The 12,500-nt window shown below is 43.3% G+C and overlaps 1 protein-coding gene across 1 annotated transcript in view; it reads right to left on the bottom strand.

The window, feature by feature from the left end:
• The window catches only part of sema3h (sema domain, immunoglobulin domain (Ig), short basic domain, secreted, (semaphorin) 3H), a gene marked incomplete at its 3' end in the record, with an annotated part of 69,049 nt that overhangs the window by 43,021 nt on the left and 13,528 nt on the right, over positions 1 to 12,500 (bottom strand). Inside the window, exon 3 of the mRNA XM_080732516.1 lies at positions 4,987 to 5,141. Within this exon, the coding sequence (XP_080588642.1) occupies positions 4,987 to 5,141 (155 nt within the window). The remainder of the gene's footprint in view (positions 1 to 4,986; positions 5,142 to 12,500) is intronic.

Raw genomic sequence — 12,500 nt, 5'->3', positions numbered from 1 at the left:
GAGTACTGTTGGACCGATCAACTTAAAACTTCACGCGTGTATCGGCAAGGACTCGGGGGACTCAGCGTCTTGTCCAGAAATATCTAGAAATCTGTAAATCCCATATCAGCCTGTCTGTGTCTGCGTCTCACAGTCTGTGAGACACACACACATTCATGGCCAGGGGGAGGCAGTATAGAGACCAGGATTACTGCATATTTTTTGTGAGGGTACCTACCCTAGGAGATACGGGGAGAACATGCAAACTCAACACAGAAAGGCCCTTTTGCCAACCCCACCTAGGGTATGGGCACTGATGACGCGGAGGAAAGAACATGCCCCCAGCGCCCACATCGTCCTTCTGGCTGTGAGGTGACAGCACTACCGATTGCGCCACCGTGCCCCCTGAGTCCATTGTAAGCCCATATATGGAGATCCCTCATGTCATCATCAATATGACAGACGTATGATAATGGGTACTACACAAAGTACTCTGTCAACAGGTGCAACGGGTATTGCATAACCGGAGGGGCATGCGCTTTCCACGGGTATGGCCCTCGTCAGTGTTAATTTATTCATTTGTAACTCTAAGAGTGTAAAAATGGAACCAAATGGACTCTTACTGTTCCACTTGGTTCCATTTATACAGTCAGAGTTAACACTGAGGACAGACTACAGCACTACAAAACTTAAACAGGTTGTGCCATAGTTTTGTACTTTTTCAGTTTTGTATGTGTCTATGGAGTTAACATTACTCTAATAGACCCCCAGACTGTGGGTGTGGCTAACTTCAGCTGGGTCACCACCCACCTGAAAACCAGGTATACTTTATGAACAGGTGGGTGTGGCCACATGAAAACATAATTTTAACACTTTTTGTACACTTTTTTGAAAGAAATCTTCCTCCAAGTATAATCATAATACCTGATGATTATGTTTTAAGGGGTAAAACATGACGGCACCCTGTCCTTAAAGATGGGGTGCCGTGATTCCCCCCTACCCAGTACAGTGTAAGGTTAAATTCTCTGCATAACCACTTCTGGGTGAGGGAGGGTTCTGTTCCCTGTGGCCAGGTTCCATTCCTACTGGGACAACCAGTATTGAACCATGTAGTGTACGTGCACTCTGGAATGCAATCATTCTAACAGTGCAGTAATCTTTGTGTTACACAGTCATTGCTTCACAGCCCAGAGCAGACCACAGCATGGTAGAGCTGATCAGATGAGATAAGAGGCCTGCTGCACTCCCTTATCAGGCAAATACACTCACATGGACCACCGCTAGAGAACACGCACGCACACGCACACGCACACGCACACGCACACACACACACACACACACACACACACACACACACACACACTATTATGGCCATTTCTTTGCAGACTATTTCTTTCCAGAGCTAATGAGCGAGCATGAAGAAGCTCAGGGTCAGGAATCGAACTTGTAACCTTTCAGTAACAGCACAGGGTCTCTAACGGCCAAGTGCATGCGTGCCCTGGGGAGACGGTGACCAATAATGAGGTGCACCTGTTGTTAATGGTGCTGCTTAATGTATGTATGTGTGGGTGTATGTGTGTGCGTGCGGGCGCGCTGGCGTGCATGCGTGTGTGCCCGCGCGCGTGCGTGCTCCTGCGTATGTTCACGTCATGCTGATAATCCTATAGCAATGTTTTTTCAATGCCTTTTCACTGCGGTGAGTGACGAATATGTTGACTGACGGTCCTTACAATGGAAAAGGAGAATGAAAGAGAAACGCCACACCATGGCATACGAGCATACAGAAGCCCTGTCAGTGAGCTATGCTTTACAGCTGGCGGTCAACTCTCCATTGTGTGTCCTTTATTGAGATGGACAGTCAAGGGAAAGTGGAGAGGCGGAGACAGCAAAGCGAGGAAGACTGTGGTGGGATTCTATCCTAAACCAGCCCTGGGGTACATGTGTGTCTCGGGAGGAAGGGGGTCTTAAGCGGTACACCACAGACGGACCCCTGACAGCAGTCATTACATGATGTTTGAGGCTAAATGAGAGGCTTTGTTTCAAGCACAACGGAGTCAATTGGTGAAGATTAAAAGAGAAAGAGTGAGGAGAGGGAGAGGAATGTAGGCTGTTTTTGATGGTATGCATGCACAAGCATATGGTGGAGAGGAGTGAGGAAAGGGATATGGGTGGTTGTGGCTGGAACGAATGAAGTAAGACACACACACACACACACACACACACACACACACACACACACACACACACACACACACACACACACACACACACACACAGGGTGACCCTCTGCGGCAGCGTGTGATGTGGGATGCAGGCTGGCTCGTCAGACATAAGGAATGCCTCCAGGGGGCTGTGGTTTGATCAGAGAAGAAACAAGCCTACTATTACACTGCCCTGCACCGCCTCAAAGCTAATTGAGGCTTTGGCCAAAAAGGTGACATATTGCGTCAGGTCACTCGATTACGTATTATATAACTGAAAAAAAGAGACTCTCATCAACACTTGTATCAGTTGAAAATACATATCGTCACTGTCGGGCAGAAACCTTGTATGTCCAAGTTTCAATTTGTACGTTCTATCGTAAAGCAAAGCCTTGCTTCATCATACAAGACTGTCGCACAAGACCAGTGAAAATAGCAGATCCACAAGCACACAGCGACTCGCAGTGCGAGGCGTTGTGTGCTTGTAGATTGGCTATTTTCACTATCTTAAATCACTTTTAAAATGATGAATACAAAACCAACGGTTTTGGACATACAAGGTTTCCACCCGACAACAACAATGTTTTCCCACACCACTTTTAGCATAAATTAGGTTTCAGGTTGGACGAGAGGTAAAGCACAGTATGAGCAGCTGGCTGGTTAGCTAGTTGGCTATGTGCTGTCAGGCCGTTTAACTGCCTTGCCTTAGGGGAGACTGGAGGAGCCAAGTCCATGCCAGTCTCTCTTGATGTCTGTCTGCCTTAGACTCAGTGGTGGAAGAGGAATACATTTTTATTTTACTAAAGTAAAAGTATCCATACTGCAATGTAGAAATAGATCTGTTACAAGTAATGCCGCACCCACACCAAAGTACCTAGGAGAATGGAATCCGTGTTCCGCCAATGCATTTCAAAGGGAAGGGGGTGTTTTCATGTCAGGAGAGGACATCTGCGTGCCGCACCGACTTGGCGTTTATGCTGGAGCAAATAAATTCTCCATGCAGATTCAGGTTTCCCCCCTCTGTCCAATCGGGTCGAAGGCGGAATGGGGAGGGTTCTGGAAGTGTGGCTGACAGGCGTGGCACTGGCTTTGGGACAGAATGCGCTCTCTGCGTTTTTAGTCAGCCACGCACAAAAAGAGTTTATCCACTGGCGACCATACTTTGGTGTGTGTGCAGTCCGGAATTCGGAATTTTACTTCAAAAGGTAACTGTAGTTCAAAAAGGATTGTACCAAAAGTAAAAAGTACTCATTATGCAGAATGAACCATTTCACAAATTTTCAAATGTATAAATTGTATAAAAATATTTTGAAAATAGCAGAGCTTACAAGCTCACAATGTGTCGCACCACAACGCTTTGTGGATAAATGTATATACAATAGTTTTGTAGTAATAATCTAAATCTACAAAGTTAGCGTTGCCAGACTCTATCACACTGCCGAGGGGGCGGATCCGTGTCTGGCAACACATGGCTACTGCAAAGTAACTAGTAGTAACTAAAGTTTTCAAATAATTGTAGTGAAGTAAAAGTACAATATTTGCCTCTGAGATGTAGTGGAGAGTAGAAGTAAAAGTATTGAAAACTAGAAATACTCCAGTAAAGTAGAAATACCTCAAAAGTGTAGGCTACTTAAATACAGTACTTGAGTAAATGTACTTACACCACTGCTTAGGCTGTACTGAAACATCTACCTGCATGTCTGATGACCTTCTATATTTGGCAGGCTGGAGTCTTGGCCAACTGAGTGGTTCTCTGTGTTTACTGTTTATGTCTACCTCTCTCGGTCTGTATGTCTGTCTGTCTGTCATGTCTGTTTTTCCATCTTGCCAAAGTCAGTCGGCTGCTTTTCTGCCTGTGTGGCAATCTAATAACTGCCCTGCTGGACACCAGCTGTGTGACTGCAACAGAAGCACAAATGGGAACAGGGAAGGAACTGTAGAATACATTAACCCTTAATAGCAAGTATCAGTAGAATGTGTGTAATAGTGAGGGAGAGAGTGAGAGAGAGAGAGAGAGAGAGAGAGAGAGAGAGAGAGAGAGAGAGAGAGAGAGAGAAAGAAAGAAAGAAGAGAAAGTACAAGAAAGACATGGGTCACAATATCCTGTAAGTGGCGATAGAGGGACGCATGGGACATGACAGATTGAAAGAGGCATTTAAGATATGAAATAGAGGATGTTAGTCAGCAGCAGGGTTTGAATTCCTTCTTCCTCGCATCATCATCTTCACCATCATCAGTCAATGTCTAATTAGACCCCTAAGCCATCAATTATGACCTATTTTCTCCAATCTGATAATGAAAGTTAATTTTGGGGAGTTTTTAGAGTTAGGTTTAGGGATTTTGAGGTTGTGGTTAGGTTGTGGTTGTGGTTTTGGTTGTGGTTAGGTTCAGGGTAGCCTCGGAAACCCAGGCTTATTTTGGCGATCAGAAGAAAAATAAGCCTGTATAACACACACACACACAATAACTGTGCTGGCTCATGACATTTTAATTGTATAAAATACAATATAGCCGTTCAGATATCTTATTTTACATCAGTATTGTTCATGTGAACTGGTTTGTTTAGGCTTATCCATTATCATTATAAAATCGCTATGATTTATCACTCGTTTTCCGCCACGGATCACTTCCTCATTTACTCAAAGCGGACAGCAGCAGGAGTCATGTCCCCCTTCGTGTCATTTCGAGACGGAGAAGCACCCGGCGAGATCCGCCGGCCAACAAATAATGTCCGCGTTAGCTCAGAGTAGGTTCAGGGGTATGTTGGGGCCAGCAGGTTAAAAGTGGGCTCAGGAGTGTGTCTAACCTTGCGTGGGTTCTGTGTGATGTCTTCCAGGCTGGTGGACAGTAGGTTGTCCTTCATGGCCACGTACACACGCCTACTGTCCTCATCAAGCATGATGGAGTGCAGGTCCCCGGCCACTAGGGGCAGTGTCAGCAGACGACCATTCTGGATCAACTCTGAGCATAAGAAGAGAAGTGGGAAATAAATAATAGATATAATTATATATAATAAATATCTACAATATAAAGCTGAAGTTGTGTGTCTGTTGCGGACGGGCATGCTCAAATATGGACATCCCGCTCGGGTTATAACCAAAACCAATGCACAGCACGGACGTCGCACTAAATATGACAATATTTAAGACATTTTTCAAATACCTGCATACTATTGTACACTTGCTGAATATTTATTTAGATCATTTAGATGTCTAAGAGCTTCTTCAGAGTCAGTACATTTAACTAAACTATTGTTATCGAAGCTGGCTAATTAAAATTCATCATAATATTATGATTGATAATGCTAATTTAATTAGCAAAATGCCTATCCTCTCCTGTGATGTAGTTTAAGCTGTAATTCACACATAGATGAGTTAGTCTATCAGTTAATTGTCTCTAATCACGTATCATCCAGAACGCTCACGTCAAACAATGAGGCTGTCAGGCAATAAAAAGTGTCTATTGTAGACATGCCAAATCACATGCGCGCACATGCAGTCGCACACACTCACGCACGCACGCATGCACACACACAAACACAAACACACACGCGCACGCAAGCACGCACACACGCGCACACACACACACACACACACACACACACACACACACACACACACACACACACACACACACACACACACACACACACACACAGACTGCACACTATGACATCTCCAGACAGATGGTGTGATTATGAGTGAATATGAGGCCACAGATAGCTCGTGGATAGATAAAATGTCTTTTCAAATGATTACACTGTTGCACAACGTAAACCATGAGAGCTATGGTGCGGGAGATAGATACCGATAGCTGGGAAAGACTGTTCACCGTAATCATTCCTTTGAATTTAGGTGCATTTGCACCATGATGTTGTTGGTTTAGACACCTATTTTAAAAACACATTTCCTTTTTGATAGTTTACAGGTTGTGTGGTAATATTACAAAGGACACCCCTTATTAAACCAGTTCCCAATTTAGGTATGTATACGCACTGAACTCAGCAATGACTTACTGTAGGATGGAAATAGAAATGGAAAAAAAGTATGTAAGTATGTTAGTCAAAAATGCGTTTCTAAAATAATGGCAATAAGCCAAACATAAAATCATACCAGCTGTTAAGCCCAGAATCTTGACTGATGTTCTAGACAAACTTTGCCTCTGGAACCACCAGCGCTACACTGTCTGACAGGAGCGTGGCAACTTCTGCAAACTGCAGCAGATGTGCCGTCTTTGAGCTTGTTATACTATGGGACACACCAGTAACAAAACATCAACATGAGCTACTTTAAGAACTACACAGTATATGTGCTCCATATAATACAGTATATATTAGCTTAGCTACCATATGTGTTTGATAGAAGATGTAAGAAAAATGTGGTTTTGAGAGGAATAGGAACAAGATGGCCGCATATACATTGATGGATGGACTGGACTGAAAAGAGACAAAAAGTCAGGATGAGCGAGCGGCAGGGAAAGTGAAAGTGAAGCAGAAAGAGAAAGAAAAGGAGGAGAAAGTAAGGAATATAGGAAAGAGAAAGAAGGATGAAAAAACGAACAAAGCAGAGACATATTGTGCAAGAAAGTGCGAGAGAGATGAAAAGATAAAAGATAGAGAGAGAAAGAGACGTGAGGGAGAGACAGACAGATGGACACAGTGGGATAGAGAAGTGAAATGCTGAGATGTGTGCAGAGATTGATCCGAGTGACTGACAGAGAAATGAGACGCGACCGCAGGGAGAGAAACCATGACATGACGGCAGGACTGGATGTAACAGAGGATAGACGGATGAATGGAAAGGTGTCAGACTGGATGAAGGAAAGATCGATGGATGTACAGAACAGAGATGAAGAGAGAGATGAGTGAAGGGTTGGGGGACTATCAAAAGGTCCCTTGTGGGACGGAGAAGACATTGTAGATGGATTAGGAAGGCAGGAACACGGTGGGAAGAATGAAAGAAAAATATGACAGGAAGGATGGAAGGGATAGTGAGAATGAAAGGACTGCAGTGAAGATTCACAATGCATTGACATGGATGATGATGATGATGATGATGATGATGATGATTAGGAGAGAAAGAGGAGGGGTGAGGGAGCGGAAAGAAATCTAAAATAGAATGAGGGAGTAGAATTTGTGTGTAGAAGGAATGCTTGACGGGTGATGATGATGATGATGATGATGATGATGATGATGATGACAAGAGCCAGGCGGCGGAGGAAAGAAAGAAAGAAAGAAGAATGGATGGATGGATGGATGGATGGATGGATGGATGGATGGAAGAGAAGGAGAGGGAGTGAAAAGGAGGGATGAGGAAGCTATGTATTTGAAGGGATAATTCTCACAAAGAGAAAGAGAAATAGTGAAAAAAGAATGAGTGAATATTCTGCAGGTCATGGTGGATTAGAGATTAAGAAAGGGCACATGACAGAGGAGAGAAGAGAAGAGAAGAGAAGAGAAGAGAAGAGAAGAGAAGAAGAGAAGAGAAGAGAAGAGAAGAGAAGAGAAGAGAAGAGAAGAGAAGAGAAGAGGAGAAGAGAAGAGAAGAGAAGAGAAGAGAAGAGAAGAGAAGAGAAGAGAAGAGAAGAGGAGAAGAGAAGAGAAGAGAAGAGAAGAGAAGAGAAGAGAAGAGAAGAGAAGAGAAGTTGGGAGAAACCACAGTACAATGACATACAGGCTCAAACAGGAGAGATGGATGAGCCAGAGCAGAGAGGAAAAAGAGGAGAGGGTAAAGAGAGGAAGACATGAGTCAGTGGAAATGGAAATTCTAATGTGAAACAGAGAAACAGAAACTACCACAGAGACAGAAAGTTCTGTATATACTGTACTGTACAGCACTCTGCTGCAAAGCAGGATCCTATTAAAACCAAACTCAGAAGGACCTTTGGAATAGAAAGTACAACTTAAATAGAATAGAATATCTCCTGTCCTGTATATATCCTTCATTCCACCCTGCATCATATAGTACAGTGGTTCTCAACCTTACATACTTTAACTGGGGACCCCCTACCCTGACGAGCACTAAGATCGAGTTGAGGCATTACATTTTGTACAACACGGTTCTATTGTGAAGACAGCCGATCTACATGCTCACAACACCTCGCGTTGCGAGCCGTTGAGAGCATGTATTGTAGATCTGCTATTTTCACAATCTGCCTCTATAATGTTTGACAATTTGGCCAATGTTTAATTTGTCATTTCAGAGGTATTAAAAAGTCCTCAAATTGTCACTTTAGAAATGTGCAGATACCCAATATACAGTTAAACTTTATGCTGGTTTGTTTACTGTTGAGTGAGAAAACAATGTTGCACATTAAGTTAATCATCTCGGGACCCCCCAAAATAATTTGGGGACCCCCCCTGGGGGTCCTGACCCACAGGTTGAGAACCACTGATATAGTACATCGTATTTACGTACGTTTCAAGCAATTCCTCTTTTGCGGTCAAACAGTAGTGCAGCACTACAGCACATTTAGAAATAGCCGGACTTCTAAATAGTTGCTTACACCATGCTCCCAGAATAGCACGATTCAGCTAAATTTAATATAACTGGTCAAACTCAGCTAAATTGAACATGAAACATTCCTTAGCAATCAAAACACACCAACAGCATTCACAGCATGAGCTCCTGAAAGCTGTATGAGACCTGATGAGATCAGCATTATTATGAACAGGAAAGTGGGTGATGATGATGATGTGATGACCATGTGGTATAGTAGAGAAATGAAAGTAGCTTTGTGAGGACGACTATAAGACTAAAGACAGCTTTATAACATGTGATGTTGTAAATCAGCTATTTTCCATATGCGATACAGAGTATAATTTAAGCGTAATACACGCAGACACAGACAGTCATGCAAAGATACAGTATATAAAGGTGCAGATAACACTATAATAAACTAACTATAAAATGAAATAAAATGCAGACACACACAAATCTCAAAATAGCACATACAACACACACACACACGCACACAAGCAAGCATGACCAGTGAGTCAGCAACATGCTTCATATTTAGACCCCCACCTCCCCTCTCTCACACACACACACACACACACACACACACACACACACACACACACACACACACGCACACACACACTCACGCACGCACGCACGCACACACACACTTCCCTGACTTACTGAATCCTGAAACATCAAACCGAGCCCACCACACCCTTACTCTTGGGGCAGTTGCCTTGACAACGGCAACCATGCCAACAGAATTTGTCAAGCGGGTGGGGATAGGTAGGTGTTGTCTGTTGGCCTGGCTTCTTCACACACACACACACACACACACGCACACACGCACACAAGCACACACACGCGTGCGCGCGCGCGGACATGGACAGCCAAATGCATAAAGGCAAAGGGAAACATGAACAGACACGTGCACAGATAATGTATGTACACACTAATGTGGTGTGACATATATCCTGATGCGTATAGGCAAACAGACACACACACACTAATATCTTATATGTTAGGTTCAGGCAAACACACGCACGCACGCACGCACGCACGCACGCACAGAGATGAATGACTTGAGTCAACCAATCATTGACACCTCACCAAAAAAGTGAAAAATCTGCTTTCAGCCTCATACGCACAAGTACACAAACACACACACGCACACACACAGCACACACCACAGATCATACACGGACAAGGATACCACAGAGAAGCTATTGTCTCAGAGCTGGTCAGCTTTCCAGGTATAGTGAGTATCCGTCAGACTTAAATGAAAAGTTCTCCCAGTTATAAAGGGAGCCATGAGCTGCCTTTATAATTGGGTGAACTTTTCATGTGTGTAATTTGCGCATGAGACGATTTAGCCCGGAAGTAGTTTAAAAAAACACATATCCTCCTTGTATTCAAGACATCACGGGGTGAACACACCATAGAAATAAAGTCATTAGTCTGATTGCCCCTGCAGGGCAACCAGACTATAGTACTTGTCCGACTTTATTCCATCTTCCATCTTCCATCGTCTCCTAAGTTAACTTTTTTTTGCTGCGCTACTCCTCCCACAGCTTTGGTAGCACGCACCTGGGCCATATGTCAAATCGACCGGCTTCATCGGGACACACATGCATGCTATTTTGCTATATATAGTTTAATTTATATACATTTATTCGTGAATTAATTTTTTTGACATTAATTTTAAAAAATTAAACTTTTCCCAAATATGGGGATGACTGACATCATAGATGTCTAACACCATAGACCACGTGATACTGAAAGATATGGGCTTAATATTGATGACATCAGGGATCTCCATATATGAGCATAACAGGGACAAGGACTGACACAGAGATCTTCATTATGTCCATTCATTTATTTGTGAATTAATTTTCCCCATTGACTTGAATGGGGAAGATTCTTAGCCTCGTAAACCATCAACTTCCAGAGTTATTCCATAACAAATGCCAACGCGTTTTCCGGAAGTTGGTGGTTTACGGGGCTAGAACATTCTGATGGTAAATTCATTTGCGAAATTCGAGTCACGGCAACCACATCTTTCTAGTTATTATTACTCCTTTAAATTAAAGAGTCTGCCAACAGTGAAAACTAAATAGAGGGAACCATATACAGGCTCGTCTTAATTCCTGCAAGACTTTTCACACATACACTCATGTGCGTGTGCAAGCACAAACGCACAGGAACACGCGCCTGCTGTGTGCAGCCATGCCTGTCAGGTTCAAGTTGACAGGAGAGGTCAACAAGGGTCATGACCTTTATGGCCCGGCCAATTGCCCCCTGACCCCTGTCACTGTGAATCAAAGGGAATAAGGTTAAGAAATAAAAGAACAGAAACTACTAAAGCTACATAACATGGCATGGGAGAGAGAGAGATGAAAGTGTGAGAAGAATTCTCTCTCTCACACACACACACACACACACACACACACACACACACACACACACAAAGGAGGATGTGTGTCTATGCAAGGAAGAGATCAAAAGAAAGGGTGAGAGAGTGAGAAGGAGAGAGATGACAGTATTTTGACACTAGTGTGTACATGTGTACATTGAAACATTCAATGCATGTTTGCTATTGTGACAGGGAGTGTGTGTGTGTGTGTGTGTGTGTGTGTGTGTGTGTGTGTGTGTGTGTGTGTGTGTGTGTGTGTGTGTGTGTGTGTGTGTGTGTGTGTGTGTGTGTGTGTGTGTGTAAAATTGTATGTGTGTGTGTGTGTGTGTGTGTGTTTGAAGTGTTAGAGGTAAGTATTTGTATTCATGCTGCAGTCAGTCTAACAGGCGGGTGAACATTAAATTAGACCCTACCGGTCATGGGAGCTCAGATGGACCTGGATGTGATTAGAACAAATGTGTGGCGTGTGATACAGCTAAGAACATTCCTGCATCACCAGACAGACAGACACATGCATGCTCGCGCACACACAAACACATACTGTAGATCTATACACACACACACACACACACACACACACACACACACACACACACACACACACACACACACACACACACACACACACACACAGAGAGAGAGAGAAAAGGGACATAAAGGTATAGCCTATACTAGGACACAAACGCATATACCAACACACACACACACACACACACACACACACACACACACACACACACACACACACAGGGACGGACTGGGACTAAAATTCAGCCCTGGCATCTTAGCCCAGACCAGCCCCCACAACCAGCGCGCACGCGCAGATACTCTGACTCTACCGACTCATCCCGTCGAGGCACATACAAATACACAAGCTCTTAATACCACAACTTTTACAGAACAATATAAATGATAACTGCACAACCCACAGGCAACTACACAATCCATAAATTGTATAATTTAGCGTACAGTTCTCACCAACAAGGAGACTATGAACATGACTGCATGTCAAAATGTGCATGCAATAAGAAATTTGGCTTGTTAGCTAATGAATGGGAAATAAGTATATTGATCTGAGAAGTGGACACACTTGGGTTATATTATATTTTAGAAATGTGCATTTCATTGCTCAATATGCAGTAAATGCTACTGTATAGGTAGGTAGTAACAGTAAGTGTAACGGCCAAATAATGCAGTGTTTTAATAATAATTGTATAACCTGTGATAATGCTGAAAGTGAAAGGCCAATAAACAATACACAGTGACAATACTGTATGTGTAGCCTAGAACTGTACATGCAGTATCTATTTTGTCTGCTTTTGATTGATTGGTTGAAGAATTTATTAGAAGTTTGCAAAAGAAAAAAGTACAGTTTCATGACAGTACAAATCACTGGTACAAGGTCAACTAAAAGGAGATTCTAGAAAGCCAAGGCTTATTTCCACA

This window comes from Nannobrachium achirus (genome assembly GCF_963921795.1).
Source record: "Nannobrachium achirus genome assembly, chromosome: 9".
NCBI lineage: Eukaryota > Metazoa > Chordata > Actinopteri > Myctophiformes > Myctophidae > Nannobrachium > Nannobrachium achirus.
This window is presented reverse-complemented; position numbering and strand designations above follow the sequence as displayed.